The 16,922-nt window shown below is 39.8% G+C and overlaps 1 protein-coding gene across 4 annotated transcripts in view; it reads left to right on the top strand.

Moving 5' to 3' along the window:
• Positions 1–16,922, top strand: part of PAPSS1 (3'-phosphoadenosine 5'-phosphosulfate synthase 1) — a 358,089-nt gene that overhangs the window by 264,595 nt on the left and 76,572 nt on the right. For all 4 annotated transcript variants that reach the window (XM_053562526.1, XM_053562455.1, XM_053562292.1 and 1 more), the window contains 2 exons: positions 1,236–1,374; positions 6,361–6,479. In XM_053562526.1, the coding sequence (XP_053418501.1) occupies positions 1,236–1,374; positions 6,361–6,479 (258 nt within the window). The remainder of the gene's footprint in view (positions 1–1,235; positions 1,375–6,360; positions 6,480–16,922) is intronic.

Below are 16,922 nucleotides of genomic sequence, written 5' to 3'. Positions count from 1 at the left end.
CAAAAAAAAAAAGAAAAAAAGAAAGAAGGAAAGTGAAAAAAAAAAGAAAAAAGTGCTCGAGGACTGTGTAGGGTAAGCAGCGGGCTGCATTTTGGAGTGTGGGATGGGTGAAGTAGAGAAGCCCAGGCGAGGCTATGTAGGCTTTAGGAATTTATAGGGGCAGTCATGTGAAATGCACAGAGTCCCTGGAATTTGAACCCTGAAAAGAACCTGTTGGTAAGGTGAGGAACAGCTTAGGTATTCAGAGGGCAGTCGTGTGAAATGCACCAAAGTAGGGAAAACCCGAAAAGGGAAGGGATTTAGAGTACGTGAATGGAGGAATATGGCAGTGGGGAAAAATGCCAGAGAGGAGACTGACAACTTTCATGCCTGGGAATTTTCTTTTTGAAATTAAAAGTATGGTCATCTGGCCAGAGTAGGAGTAGGTAAGGTCGGTCAGAGGGGCTGTAAGGAAGGTGGCAAACGCTAAAACGAGCCATGTGGAAAGAGAATGGTGGAAGTTGCAGGGGCCAGCTTTGAAAATGTTGGCACTGCACTTGGCCACAGAGGTGTGAATGTGAATTGTGAACAAGACAAGTGGCATCCTCAAGGGAGGAGCTAGTTGTATTAAGGCCAGGAGGAAGTTGACTTACAAAGGAAACGGTGTTCCAGAGGACAGGGCGCAGAGAGTTTAGACTGAGAGATGAGGGAGGTTACTACAGGGTTGGAGTTTAGGAGCTAAGCAGAAAAGTTAATTCTTGGGAATGTTAGAGAGAAGTGGCTGCAGGGGCTTGCATTCGGCAAAGGAGTAAACTTGCAAGTGGCTGCACATTTGGCAAAGGAATCCATCTCTTCTGTCAGGTTGAGAAAATCCATCTCTTTGTGTCTCTTTGATGAATGTTATGTTAGAGGCCTATGTCACCTGCATTTGAACTGGACCTTGTCTCAGGTTCCACATGGAGCTTAGGTGGAAGATGTTACGTGCACCTGTTGTTTTCTTTGTGTAGTTCCCCAATATCTTGGATTTGTAGCAGAGTATACCTTTTAAAGTAGTTAAGAAGAATAGATGTCAAACTTGTATGTTCTTAGATTTATTTTTTTAGTTTATATTTTAAAAATATAAATTATGTCTAATATATTTTCTGCTAAATTGAGTGGAAAGCATTTTTTACTCATCTCTCATATTATAATCATCTAGCGCCTTTGTGATTAGTGTGATCACTTTTTACTGTTTCTGTGCGTGTCTTTTTTTTAAGGATCGCAACAATGCGAGGCAAATTCATGAGGGTGCGAGTTTACCCTTTTTTGAAGTATTTGTTGATGCTCCTCTGCATGTTTGTGAACAAAGGGATGTCAAAGGACTCTACAAAAAAGCACGGGCAGGAGAAATTAAAGGTCAGTAATGTTTCCTTCCCTGTTTGTCTTAGCTTAGGTATTTTATCTTTCATATGTGGGACTGATAACCTTTCCTAAGAGAGTGGGAGTGTTTAAGTGACTTGGAGTGCCTTGAAAAGAGAAAGTGAGTTTTATTACACCATTCTGTTCCTTAGGCTTAGTAGCAGTACCTGGTACTGGGCATTAAATGAGTATTGTTGATCACACTGGAATCCTACTCAACAGAACAGAGTTGGTACTTCAGGGGTTGGAGAAAACCTACTTGATAGAATTAGGTGCTTAGCATTAGGTTAGGTATCAGGTGCCAGCTGCCACACCCCGACTCCTTCATTGAAAGTGTAGGGAGTCCTGGAGCTAATGGGAAAAATGCCTGAATTATAAGCATCCTGATCCCAAGGATAATGTTTTGTTCTTGCTTATATCATAGTGCTGGGAATGGTCTCTTATTCCTTCCATGGCAAGGGTGATTTGGTGATAGAATTCTGCCTTATTCATTCCATGTATGATTGTTGAATTAGATTGAATTAATGTAGAGATTAAAAGTATTTACAAGTGGATACATGTAGGTTACATGCAAATACAACACCATTTTATATAAGGGTCTTGAGCATCTGCAGATTTTAGTATTTGCAGGGAGTCCTGGAACCAATCCCCACAGCTACTGAGGGAATGACAGTACACGTTGCTTTTTATGTTTTGTGGTTTCAACTTTGATGAACATTTAGTCCTTGAAGGAGAAATTTCTACCCTATCTCTGCTGTGGCCTTTGATACAGATCATATTATTTATCTCGTAGACATCTTTTGACATTTGTCCTGTTTTATTATTAACAAAAACAGAGGACATGCTGGCATTAAAAGATAAAGGTCGACAGAATTGTTTAGGGATCAGTGATTCATGCAGGTAACTTTTGTTTGCCTTCCTAAATGTGGGTGTGATAGCCTGGGATTGTTACAGGAACTCCCAGGAGCTCTGAGTTACAGCTTTCGACATTCAGCTTCTGGCACTAGAAGGAAAAAGTTGAATGGAAAGGAAAATGCTTATTGTTCTGAGTTCTTCTGTATTTGGACCCAGGACACTTTAGCAGGTGGGGCCAGTTCCACCTGTCATGCTCATAAGCAGTTCCAAGGGCAGGGCTGATAACCAGTCATTCTGCCGTGGAGACCCAACCCCTAGATGAGGGCTACTGCTTGTCACTCCTTTCACCTGTTAAGCTGGCACCTTCTTAGAAGAACAGTCTGCCTGACAGAATACTATGGCATGGGAAGGAAACAGTTTTAGCCCTTCAACTTCTGTTTCATGCTCCATTGATAGACAGTTTTCTTTTTTATGTTTTGAGACAGTCTCAGTTGCCCAGGGTTAAGAGCTATGATGTCATAGCTTAGGGCAACCTCAACCTCTTGGGCTCAAGCAATCCTCTTGTCTCAGCCTCCCAAGTAGTTGGGACTACAGGTACCTGCCGCCACACCTGGCTAGTTTTTCTGTTTGTAGAGATGTCTCACTTTGCTCAGACTGCTGTCGAACTCCTAAGCTCAGACAATCCACCTGCCTTGGCCTCCCAGAGTGGTAGGATTACAGGTGTGAAGAACAGTGCCTGTCTGGATAGGCAGTTTAGAGTAGGTAGACTTCAGTCTTTTGTGTAGAAATTTGGCACAGAAAAGCAAAATGGTATGTCCAGGATCTTTTACTTATTTTAGTTGTATTTGATTTTGTTGTTTTTATAAGGATGGATTGGTTGGTAAAGGAGATAGATTTGTCTGTCTGGCTAGAGTAAGCTACTTCTGAGCAGGAATGTTTTGGACATTTTTTTATCTTTAGAATTTGCACAGTTGGGCGGTGCGCTCAGTGAGTACGGCACTGGCCCCATATACCAAAGGGTGGTGGGTTTGAACCTGACCCCGGCTAAACTGCAACAAAAAAATAGCCAGTTGTTGTGGCAGGCACCTGTAGTCCCAGCTACTTGAGAGGCTGAGGCAAGAGAATCACCAAAGCCCAAGAGCCGGAGGTTGCTATGAGCTGTGATGCCATTGCACTCTACGGAGGGCAACAAAGTGCAACTCTGTCTCTATAAAAAAAAAAAAAAAAGAATTTAGCACAGTGCATGGCCCAAACCATATGCCCACCACACGTATAGTAAATGCCTGTTGGATGGATGAGAAGGTGGAGTGGGAATGGGGTGTTCGGTAGACATTTAGCAATGCTTTCTGTCAGCAAGGTGTATGTTTGGTGTTAAAAATACAAAGATGAATGAGGCCACATCCAGAATGCCCTTGAATCACTTTCAGTTTGTAAGTGGGAGAGTGTATCAGTCTAGATTCTTGTTTACTTCCATAGGTGTTGGCTACATTCCCTCAAGTGGATGTTGATAAAATGTTCCTTAGGTTAATGTGTGTGTGTGTCTGTACATGTAGATATATTTTAAGTTTGTCATGGGGCTGGAGTTCCCTGATAGAGTTGTTTATTTTTTAAAAGAATCTTTTACTTATTGTCAAAATGGTGCTTAACAAGTTCCCTATCAGTGTTATTTCAAAGCCTGGTGATCATTTGAGGTAGACAAGATTGCAAACATCCCAGGTTCTCACACTTTATTTAGACCTTTATATGACATCTACTAGGCAGAAGATTTATCCCTGTGTCAGCCATTCTGATATCGTGATTCTTTTCTTTCTTTCTTTTTTTTTTTTTTTTTTTTTGAGAAAGAGCCTCAAGCTGTCACCCTGGGTAGATGCTGTGGCATCACAGCTCACAGCAACATCTAGCTCCTGGACTTAAACGATTCTCTTGCCTCAGCCTCCCAAGTAGCTGGGACTACAGGTGCCCGCCACAACGCCCGGCTATTTTTGGTTGTAGTTGTCATTGTTGTTCGGCAGGTCCGGGCTGGATTCGAACCTACCAGCTCTGGCGTATGTAACTGGCGCCTTAGCTGCTAAGCTACAAGCACCAAGTCAAGATTATTTTCATGATTTCTACTCAAGAAGTTATTTATTATCATCTTAAGAATTAATTTTTTATGGTGTAAATTTATTATAATCATTTATTAGCTAGTGGGGAGAATGGTGGTTCAACCAACTCATCTAAGCCAGTGGTTGTCAAGTTGCTGCACATTATTGTTTCCTTGGAACTTTAAAAAATCCCGCACCGCAGCTGTACCCCATGCCCGTGTAATCAGAATCTCATGGGATGGGACCCAGCGATTCTAGGGTGCTGCCGCATTTGAGGATCAGAGCTTACAACTAGTGTTCTAATCAGAATTATTTTTTTCCCTGGTGGTATTTTATTGTGACCTACTGCTAAATACTGTTGAGGATATTGGTCATGCAGAAATTGCTTCTTGAGTTCAGGACTGCAAGGTGATGCTTAGAAATATGAAATACAAAGAAATGAAATAAGCAGGCTGTAAACTTATGGTGCATATTTTAGAACTCTTTGGTTAACTGTAGTTCTTAATAAAATTGATTTTTTTTTTTTTAAATTTTAGAGTAATATGAGGGTATAGATGATTAGGTTACATTGTTTGCACTAGATAGTGTCCAAGAGGTAATTGTGTCCCCCGCTCATATAGCTTAACATTGTGCCCAGTAGGTGGGAGCACACCAATCCCTTTACCTCCTCCCTCCTCCCCCCTCCCAGTAAAAATAATTTTAAATTCATGTTTACTATTCTAACCCAGGAATGACTTAAGCTCTCCTAGGCATACAGGCCTTGAACTACTTATGTGTAGGGTAATGTCAGGAGTATAAAATGGGAATAGTGTATCTTTGGCTCAGCTAGCCCATTTTGGGCAAATGTTGTTGTGTATTTGTTCTTTTCTTGACAGTTACGTGGTAACATGTATACAATAGGGAAACTCTAAATAGTGGTTACTATCTAAATTGATTGTATTTGATTGTGTGTTTTACTTGGTCACTTAACAGGCTCACCATCCTTGTTTATGTTTTGCTTAAGCAAACACTAGTCATCTTGTCTGTCCAAACTTGCTTTCTGTGGCAGAAGGCAACTGCAGATCTGGCTTCGGATAATCCTAACACACATCTTTCCCCAGATTGACTCAGTGTGGACTGATGGTTAAAAAAAGGTTTGCCAAGTTCATGCCCAGGACGCAGGTACTGTGGCCTTTGCTCCTATGGAGTAATGGAGATGCTCTGGATTACCTCGTTTCAATTGTTTCTTCCCAGGCAGTTTAGGCATTTACTTAAGAGAAAAATGGCGACAGAAGTGGTGGAGTTGATTCTCATGATTTGTGGATCCTTGCTAACATTTATTTGTTACTGCCAAATCAACACTCCTGTCACTTTTGTGGATACGAGCAGGGCGGTGAAAATGAGAATCACCTGCATACCTGACCGCTCCCGGCTGACGTCAACCCAGTGACTTGCTCCGTGCTCATACTGTAAACAGGCGTCCTTTTGCAGCCTATTTAGTGCCATTTTTTTTTTTTTGCATATTTGTGATTTTGGGGGTGATATTGCTGTTTCATATGGTTCCTTCATATTTCCAAGCACAAGAAGGCTAAGATGTGCCTTATGAGGAACGACGTGTGTTAGGTAAGCTTCACTCAGGCATGAGTTAGAGTGCTAATGAGTTCAGTGTTAGTGGGTTGACAATATTTGTTAAATAAGGGTGTCTTTAAATGGAGACACACATAGAACAAAGTGAAAGAGTGGATCGGTTGACACAAATGTTATGACCAGAGGTTTGCAGAAACCTAACCTCATATTTCAGCTAGGAGCAGTTGTTCAGTATTTGCTAATTTAGTGTTGGTGGCAAATTTATTGAACATGACTACTGTGAGTAATGAGAATGAACTATATGCGTTTAAGGAAGAAACACAAATTTAATTTAGAAATCCTCTCCCAAGAAAGAAGTTTCAGCAAGCTTAGAGGCGACAGTGCAGATATTACCTTTGTAATACACAGCAGAGATTTGCACCGAAGAAGTAAACCTCTTTTAATTTCCACCCCCTCAATTACCTGGTCCCTTTTACAGGTTTCACTGGGATTGATTCTGAATATGAAAAACCAGAGGCCCCTGAATTGGTGCTGAAAACAGACTCCTGTGATGTAAACGACTGTGTCCAGCAGGTTGTGGAACTTCTACAGGAACGGGTAAGAGCAGGTGAAAGGGTCAAAAGAAGAATTATGTCCCTCTCATAACCTTTCTCCTATTAAAAAAATGGTGGTGTTAATATTGAGTAACATTGGTATTTTAAATTCTTTACAGTGCCAGCAGTTTTCTTTGTATGTATATGGTTGCCGTGGGTGTCGTGAGGAGTGCCTCCTAGTACGTGAAATATCTCAATCAACATAAACCTCAGGAGGCTTAGGAGTCAACCTTTTACTTTATCAGTTATTTTACCACAGAGCTACCCGGTAGAGAGAAATCCAGCCATGATTATTCAGTCTATTACTTGGTATTACCTTTAGCAAGTTGAGGTTTCTAAGGTAGTTAACTTTTCCTGGATGTTTAGCGATTGCCCACATTTTCGATGTGACAACACGGAATATCCTTACAGTTGGACTCCAGAGGGATCCTGTGGAGGGAATGATTCTAGGACATAAAGACCTCTCTGGTTCTTGGACATAAGAAAGCCAAAGAGGCTTGGTGTTCTCCCAGGTACTTAGGCTCAAAAACAGGTACATGGTTCCTTCAGACTTCAATCTGAGTTTCTCGAAGTTATTTTTCCACTCTTCCCTTAGGATCACATAGTTTGCTGTGGTGGGAGTTACCCTGTCCCCTTGTCACTTGCCCCTACCTTTTGCTGTTCAGTCCTGACCTGGGGGTACACAGTGATACATCATCATTCCTTATTCTGTCCTCACTGTGGGTTTTGGAGTTTGAGCCCCCTCTTGGGCTGCAAAATACTATTATAAACCTCTTTCATCTAGTGTCTCTTAAATTTATTTCTATGCCTGAATATATTATAAATGTTTAGCTTTTGAATTTTTCTACCTACCAGGTAGTTACCCTGAGGCTTTCCCTCCTATTTTTCTTATCCTTTCTTATCACTATAGCTAAACAAGTAGAAATAATGTGAATTACACTGCCACAATGCTTTTCTTTGAATGTACTGATGTATGTCTGCAGGTCAGTGAGACATCATCCCGGGAGGTTTTGTGCTTTGTCTTTCTGCTTTCTAGGTTTCTTCCTAACTGACTTCTGTGCTCTTGCCCTCGTCCTGTTGTTCGGCTTCTGGCTTCCTTCTCATCTCTCCAGAGTGGCCCTGACATTTGTTCTCTCATTACCCATCATCACCCACATGCTGTAGTCAGTCACGGTCCTGGGCACTAGCAGTGCAAAGATTTCTCAGGTGTGTTTCCATCCTTGAGGGTGATAAAAATAAGAGTGTTGAACTCCTATGAAGAGTGTTAGAAACCATGATTTCAGCTTGTCCATTGCATACTGAGAGGCACAGAGGGAGTAGTTTAGAGAAACCTTTATTTATATCAAATCTTTCTCATCTATTTGTTCATTTTCAAAAGATACTTTTTTCTGGACATAGAATTCTGGGCTAACAGGATTTTTTTGCTTTCACTACTTTAAAGATGTTGCTCAATGGTCTTTTCATTCATACCATTTCTGATGAGAGGTCTGGTGTAATTCTTTCCTCTCTCTGTTTCTTTATTTTTTTCCCTATCTGAATTGAATTTAGGATTTTCTGTTACTCCTTGGTTTTAGTATGATGCGTCTAGGTCTTTTAGTATGTTGTGTCTTTTTTCTTCTACTTTTAGAGGGTTGATAGTTTGTTTTTCCATTAGTTTTTGAAAACTCATGACCATTACCTCTTCAAATCATTCTTTTGCCTCTTCTTTCTGCTAATGGGACTCAAGTTATACATGTTAAACAATAAATATTGTCCCATAGTTTTTCCATTATTTTTCATTGTTAATGTTTTGGCTTTGATAATTTCTAGTTATTACTTATTTTTAAGTTTGGTGATTCCTCAGCTGTATTTAATACATTCATATGTTCATAGAAGGAATTTTTTTAAATTTAGTTATTATTTTTTTTTGAGACTGTTACTATTTTGCCCTCCATAGAGTGTTGGTAGAGTGTTGTGGTGTCACAGCTCACAGCAACCTCAAACTTTGGGCTTAAGTTTCTCTTGCCTCAGCCAAGTGGCTGGGACTACAGGCACCTGCCACAATGCCCAGCTATTTTTTTTTTTCTGTTGTTGTTGCAGTGGTCATTGTTATTTTAGCTGGCCTGGGCTGGATTTGAACCCACCAGCTTCGATGTATGTGGCTGGCGCCATAACCACTGTGCTATGGGTACCAAGCTGGAATTTTAAAATTTTGATAATTATTTAAAAATCTGTCATTATTTGGCTCTCTTTTTTGTAGTACACGTATCTCTGTTGAAATTCTCTGTCTATTCATGCATGGTGCCCAAGTGTCCACTGGATCCTTTAACATATTAATCATAGTTATTTTAAAATCCTGCTCGATGGTTTGGACATCTTTGTTATTTCTAGATCTGGTTTTGTTGGCTGTGTTGTCTCCTGCCAATGGCTGGTTTTTCTGGCTTTTTGGGTGTGTCTTTTATTATTATTGAAAGTTGGACATTGTGTTTAGATATACAGTAGAGATTAAAGCACATAGTGTTTAATGCCATGGGCATGTCTCTTTTCTGTCATCCTGTTAGTGTAGTAGGTTGAATTAATGTAGTTAGTGCTCGGTAGGTTTTCTTGTCCCCGTGCACCACAGGTTTCAGATTTCTGTAGTGACAGCTGTCTGCCCCGTGCCTGTTGTGGGCCTGGCCTCCCCACGTGCTGGACCATGGATGTCTGTCCACACTGCTCCTTTTAGCAGCACACTGCATGCTTTCACTTAGGAGCTCTGGGCTCACCCCAGGGTGGTAGTATCGTGGTTCTTGGTTTTCTGGCATAGCTTCAGTCTTAGGCAGGACTCATGCTCCTGAGTCTTGAGGTGGGTTTTTCCCAATGTATCTTCTGTTCCCTGCATGGTACCTAACTTCTGCTGTGACCCTGAGGTTTGGAGCGTGGGTCTCCTGTTCCTCACTCCCATTAGTATGTTTTGTATCTGTTTTTGTACTTGATTTGTGAGCGTGCAGGATGCTGGGCCCAAGAGTATTTCCCTTACTTCCTTGCTTTGGGCAGACCATATTTGCTTCTACATCTCTCCCAGAAACAGTGGATCCTGGGAGGGTTTCCTGCCCTGTCCATTAGCTTAAGGCTTTTGTGGATTTGAAAGAAGGGCCTGGGGAGTGGGCAGTTTTGTATCTGTGCACCATTAAGAAAGACCCTCTTTTTAGTTGCTCTTTCTTCTGAGCACCTGTTGTAAGCCTGCTTGTGAGTGAGTGCAGGACACCTTGTGTCTTAGGCTCCCTGTTATACTAGGCTGTCATGCTAGTCCACCCTCACTCAGCCTTTAAATGATTTTTTTTTTAAAGCTGTTTTCTTTTTACTGCTTTTATTCTGGCCACCTCTGCCCCCCATGTTCTACTAAAGGGAAATAGTTCTTTGTTCTATCTTTTCTTGGTGGGACTTGTCAGTCTTTGGAAGCAGTTCACCTCACTGCTTTAGAACCTCAGCTCTGATGGGCTCAAGAAAGTTCATGATTGTATGTGAGCTGCTTTTTCACTTGTTAGGTGATGCTGTTCTGCAGAACCTGTGTGTTTTGTTTCCTGTGAATTCTCTATTCTTACTCTTTTACTCTGTTGGTTTTTTTCTTTTTTTTTTTTAGACAGAGTCTCACTTTGTTGCCTTTGGTAGAGTGCCGTGGCCTCACAGTTCACAGCAACCTCCAGCTCTTGGGCTTAGGCTATTCTCTTCCCTCAGCCTCCTGAGTAGCTGGGACTACAGGTGCCTGCCACAATGCCCAGCTATTTTTTGTTGCAATTTGGCTGGGGCCAGGTTTGAAACTGCAACCCTTGTTATATGGTGAGCCATATAACAGTGAGCCACAGGTGCTGCCCCCTCTGTTGTTGTTTTTATAGGTTTCTTAAAAATATTGTATAAGATTCTTTTTTGTAGACATAGACATTCTATGTCATTTTTGTTTAAGCTGTGGTTTCAGTATTTTTCCTTTTCATTTTGATCATAGTTTTGTTTGCATTTTTTGTCCACTGAACCTATTTTTTTTTTTTTTTTTTTGCAGTTTTTGGCCGGGACTGGGTTTGAATCCACCATCTCCAGCATATGGGGCCTGGTGCCCTACTTCTTTGAGCCACAGGCGCCGTCCAGCTATCTTTTTTTTTTTTTTTAACTCGACATTTGTCATATCAACTTTAGGAAAAGTACAGTTGGCTCTCCATATCTGGGGATTCTGTAAAGAACACAGTATCACAACTATTTAGATAGCATTTATATTGCATAAGGTATTATAAACAGTCTAATGGTGATTTAAAGTATACAAGAGAATGTGTATAGGTTGTATGCAAATACTGGTTGAATGTGTATAGGTTGTATGCAAATTCTGAGAGTCCTGAGAATCCATGCATGTTTATATCCTTGGGTGGGGGGGGTCCTGGAACCATTCCTTTATGCATACCATGAGACGACTATGAAGACTGTCATTTTGTTAGTTTTGATATCTAATTAGTGCTTCTTAAGTGTTTTCTAAAATCCCAGATTATGGGATTTTCTAAACTGTATATAATCTTAGGGAGTTTATGAATCTCTGACTGTAGATAATTCCAGATAGTTCAGACATTTATAAGGGGTTATTAAGCTTAATTCGTGATGTGTGCTATATATATATCTTCTACCTCTCCCCTTCTTTCTTTTAATTCATAACCACTATGGGACCCTATTCAGGATGGCATGATCCTTACGTACAGGCTTTCCTTTTTTTCCTCTTTTATAATCTTTTGTAGGAAGATGATTTGAAGTTTTTTTTTTAAATCTTATTTTGACAAAATTGTCATTCTTCTGTAAGTCTTAAAATAATTCAGAGTTTCCATATACTTATGGAAAGAATTTCCATATATCTTATGTTACATCTTACATGCCCATAAAACATTTATCAAAGCATGGAAATTAGTGTTGGTATGACACTAGAAAGCACAAAACTTACTGGATTTCACTAATTGTTTTCACTAATGTCCTTCCTGTTCCAGGTTTTAACCCAGGGTCACATTGTGTTTGGAGTTAAATTGGTTTTTAAATATAATTCTATAAAAGGAAGGTGCAGACTCATTTGATGTCTGAAAAGTTTAGGACTTTTGAATCTTGGTTTTTCTCCCAATGATTAAAAATTGAGGGTAGGCTCTGCGCCTGTGGCTCAAGTGGCTAAGGCGCCAGCCATATACACCTGAGCTGGTGGGTTTGAATCCAGCCCAGCCCGCAAAACAACAATGACAACTACAACAAAAAAATAGCCAGGTGTTGTGGCAGGTGCCTGTAATCCCAGATACTTGGGATGCGGAGGCAGGAGAATCGCTTAAGCCCAGGACTTGGAGGTTGCTTTGAGCTGTGATGCCATGGCACTCTACCCAGGCTGACAGCTTGAGGCTCTGTCTCAAAAAAAAAAAAAAATTGAGGGTAAATTGTCATGATATGATTTTATGCTCATGCTTATTAACTGGTTGCCACACCTCCATTCTTACACATATATATATATATTTTTTTGTTGGGGATTCATTGAGGGTACAAGAAATCAGGTTACACTAATTGCATTTGTTAGGTAAAGACCCTCATACAATCGTCTTGCGCCCAAAAGGTGGTTTTGATTTGCATTTCTCTAATAATTAGGGATGATGAGCATTTTTTCATGTTTGTTAGGCATGTGTCTGTCTTCTTTAGAGAAGGTTCTATTCATGTCTCTTGCCCATTGATATATGGGATTGTTGGCTTTTTTCATGTGGATTAATTTGAGTTCTCTATAGATCCTAGTTATCAAGCTCTTGTCTGATTCAAAATATGCAAATGTCCTTTCCCATTGTGTAGGTTGTCTATTTGCTTTGGTTGTTGTCTCCTTAGCTGTACAGAAGCTTTTCAGTTTCATTAAGTCCCATTTGTTTATTTTTGTTGTTGTTGTAATTGTCACGGCAGTCTTCTTCATGAAGTCTTTCCCCATGCCATTATCTTCCAGTGTTTTTCCTATACTTTCTTTGAGGATTTTTATCATTTCATGCGTTAAATTTAAGTCCTTTATCCATCTTGAATCAATTTTTGTGAGTGGAGAAAGGTGTGGGTTCAGTTTCAGTCTTTTACATGTAGTTATCCAGTTCTCCCAGCACCATTTATTGAATAGGGAGTCTTTCCCCCAAGGTATATTCTTGTTTGGTTTATTGAAGAAGAGGTGTTTGTAAGATGTTAGTTTTATTTTCTGGTTTTCTATTCAATTCCAAATGTCTGTGTCTCTATTTTTATGCCAGTACCACGCTATCTTGACCACTATGGCTTTGTAGTGCAGCCTAAAATCTGGTATGCTTTAGCCCCGGCTTTGGTTTCGTTGCTAAGAACTGCCTTTGCTATACGGGTTTTTTTCTGGTTCCATACAAAATGCAGATTTTTCCAAATCTTGAAAGTACGATGGGGGCAGCGCCTGTGGCTCAGTGAGTAGGGTGCCGGCCCCATATGCCGAGGGTGGCGGGTTCAAACCCAGCCCCCGCCAAACTGCAACAAAAAAAATAGCCGGGCGTTGTGGCGGGGTGCCTGTAGTCCCAGCTGCTTGTGGAAGGCTGTGGCAAGAGAATCGCATAAGCCCAAGAGTTAAGAGTTAGAGGTTGCTTTGAGCCATGTGACGTCATGGTACTCTACCCGAGGGCAGTACAGTGAGACTCTGTCTCTACAAAAACAAACAAATAAACAAACAAAAAAAACCGATGTTGGTATCTTAATAGGGATGGCATTGAATAGGTAGATTGCTTTGGGAAGTATAGACATTTTAACAATGTTGATTCTTCCCAGCCATGAGCATGGTATGTTCTTCCATTTGTTAATATCCTCCGCTATTTCCTTTCTTAGGATTTCATAATTTTCTTTATAGAGGTCCTTCACCTCCATTGTTAGGTGTATTCCTAGGTATTTCATTTTCTTTGAAGCTATGGTGAAGGGAGTTGTGTTTTTAATTAGCCTCTCATCTTGACTGTTATTGGCGTATACAAAGGTATTATCTTGTGGACATTGATTTTACATCCTGAGACATTACTGTATTTTTTGATGACTTCCAAGAGTCTTGTGGTTGAGACTTTTGGGTTCTCTATGTATAAGATCATATCATAAGCAAAGAGGGAGAGTTTGACCTCCTCTGCTCCCATTTGGATGCCCTTTATTTCCTTGTCTTGCCTAATTGTATTGGCTAGAACTTTCAGCACTATGTTGAATAGTAAAGGTGACAGAAGACAACCTTGTCTGGTTCCAGTTCTGAGAGGAAAAGCTTTCAGTTTTACTCCATTCAGTAAAATATTGGCTGTGGGTTTGTCATAGATAGCTTCAATCAGTTTTAGAAATGTGCCACCTATGCCTATTGTCTTCAGTGTGAGAATTAGAAAAGGATGCTGGATTTTATCGAATGCTTTTCCTGCATCTATTGAGAGGATCATATGGTCTTTATTTTTGTCTCTGTTAATATGGTGGATAATGTTTATGGACTTGTGTATGTTAAACCAGCCTTGCATCCCTGGGAAACGTACTTGATCATTATATATGACTTTTTTAATGATAAGTTGTAATCTATTGGCTAGGATTTTGTTGAGAATTGCATCTATATTCATGAGTGAAATTGGTCTGAAATTCTCCTTTTTAGTTGGGTCTTTTCCTGGTTTTGGTATTAGGGTGATGTTTGCTTTGTAGAACGTGTTGGGGGACGATTCCTTCCTCCTCAATTTTTTGGAATAATTTCTGCAGTACAGGAATAAGCTCTTCCTTGAAGGTTTGATAGTATTCTGGTGTGAAGCCATCTGGACCAGGGCATTTTTTTGCTGGAAGCAAAATTAAATTGTTTCTTTAATCTCAGTGCTTGAAATTGGTCTGTTCAGGAGGTCTATTTCTTCCTGGCTAAGTCTAGGGAGAGGGCGTGATTCCAAATATTAATCAATTTCCTTCACATTGTCAAATTTCTGGGCATAGAGTTTCTGGTAGTATTCAGAGATGATCTCTTGTACCTCTGTGGGATCATCTGTGTTATTTCCCCTTTATCATTTCTGATTGCAGTTACTAGAGATTTTACTTTTCTATTTCTGGTTATTCTGGCCAAAAGGTTTATCTATTTTATTTATTTTTTCAAAAAACCAACTCCTTGTTTCATTAATTTTCTGAATGATTCTTTTGTTTTCCATTTCATTGATCTCTGATTTGATTTTGGGTATTTCTTTGCTTTTACTGGGTTTAGGCTTAGATTGTTCTTTTTCAAATTCTGTAAGATGGCTTATGAGTTTGTTGATGCGCTCTCTTTCTGTTTTTCAAATGTAGGCATCTAAAACGATAAATTTTCCTCTCAAAACTGCTTTTGCAGTATCCCACAGGTTTTGGTAGCTTGTGTTTTCATTGTTGTTATACTCAAGGAAGGTAATGATTTCCTGTTTTATTTCTTCCTGCACCCAAGTGTCATTCAACAGAAGGTTGTTTAATTTCCATGCCTTTGTGTGGGGTTGAAGTTTTTTGTTGGAGTTAAGTTCCACCTTTAGTGCCTTGTGGTCTGAGAAGATAACAAGGTAAAATTTCAATTCTTTGTATTCTGTTGAGATTTGTTTTGTGTCCTAGGATATGATCAATTTTGGAGAATGTTCCATGCGGTGATGAGAAGAATGTATATTCTTTATCTTTGGGATGGAGTGTTCTATATGCATCTATCAAGCACAGTTGTTCTCGGGTCTTATTTAAATCTCTTATATCTTTGTTTAATTTCTGTTTAGAGGATCTGTCCTGCTCTTTAAGAGGGGTGTTAAAGTCCCCCGGTTATCGTGGTATTATAGGATATCATATTGCTGAGATTGAGTAAGGTCTGTTTCAAGAATCTGGGAGCATTTAAATTGGATGCATAAAAAATATTTAGAATTGAAATGTCTTCTTGTTGTATTTTTCCCTTGACCAATGTAAAGTGACCATCTTTGTCTTTTTTGACTTTAGTTGCTTTAAATCCACATGCATCTGAAAATAAGTTTGTAACTCCTCTTTTCTTCTGAAGTCAGTTTGCCTGAAAAATTGTCTTCCAACCCTTAACTCGGAGTTTTAATTTGTCTTTTGAAGCCAGGTGTGTTTCCTGCAGACAGCAAATGGATGACTTGTGTTTTTTAATCCAGTCAGCCAATCTATGCCTGTTCAGTGGGGGAATTCAAGCCATTAACATTTATTGAGATAATTGATAAGTTGGTAGTGTTCTAGTCATCTTATTTCGTGAGATTCCATTGATTAGTTTTATCTTTTGTATTTCCTGTAGAGCTGGTCTTGTGGCAAATTTCCTCAATGTTTGTATATCTGTAAATGATTTGATTTCTCCGTGAATTTTAAAGCTTTGCTTAGCAGGATATAGAATTCTGGGCTGGTAATTATTCTGTTTAAGTAGATTAAAGATAGATGACCATTGTCTTCTTGCTTGGAAAGTTTCATTAGAGAAGTCTGCAGTCACCCTGATGGATTTGCCTCTGTAGGTCAACTGGCGCTTTACTCCTGGCAGCTTGCAGAATCTTTTCTTTTGTCTTGACTTTGGACAGGTTCATCACAATGTGTCTTGGAGAAGCTCGGTTAGAGTTGAGGTGACCTGGAGTCCGATATCCCTCTGAAAGGAGTGTGTCAGAATCTTTGGTGATATTTGGGAAATTTTCATTTATAATATTCTCTAGCATGGCTTCCATTCCCCTGGGCATTCTTCTTCCCCTTCTGGGATTCCTATAACTCGTATGTTGGAACGCTTCATAAAGTCCCATAATTATGTCAGTGAACATTCTGCCTTCTCTCTCTTCTTTTCTGCCTCTTTAACTATCTGAGTTATCTCAAGAGCTTTGTCCTCTACCTCCGAGATTCTTTCTTCTGCATGTTCTAATCTGTTGTCGATACTTTCTATTGCATCTTTAAGTTCCCTAATTGACTGCTTCAGTTCCTTCAGCTCTGCTATATCCTTTTTATGTTCTTCATATCCTTTATCTCTTATTTGATTCTGTTTTTGGATTTCCTTTTGGTTATTTTCCACTTTATCATCAGTTTCCTTCATTGTTTCCATCATTTCCTTGATTGTTTTCATCATGTGTATTCTAAATTCCCTTTCTGTCATTTCTAACATTTCTTTATAGGTGGAATCGTCTGCAGTAGCTACCTCACGGTCCCTTGGAGGGGTTGCTCTGAACTGGTTTTTCATGTTGCCAGGAGTTTTCTGCTGATTCTTCCTCATGATTGATTTCTTTTATCTGTTTCCTTGCTGTAATTTTCCTTTCACTTCCTCTTGCTCTTTAAGTTGCTTTTCCTCTGAACTAGGGTTTTGATGAGTCCTTTTGGTACAGGACTAGAAGGATGGAAAGATTGAGGAGCAAGAAGGGGGGAAAAAAGGAAAAAAAGAGAAAGGAGAGGGGATAGGTAAAAGGGAATATTGAGAAAAAGAAGAGAGGCACAGAAAGAGGGAGACAGGAGTAATATAGGTGTACAGTAGGGT

This window comes from Nycticebus coucang, chromosome 1, assembly GCF_027406575.1.
Source record: "Nycticebus coucang isolate mNycCou1 chromosome 1, mNycCou1.pri, whole genome shotgun sequence".
NCBI lineage: Eukaryota > Metazoa > Chordata > Mammalia > Primates > Lorisidae > Nycticebus > Nycticebus coucang.
This window is presented reverse-complemented; position numbering and strand designations above follow the sequence as displayed.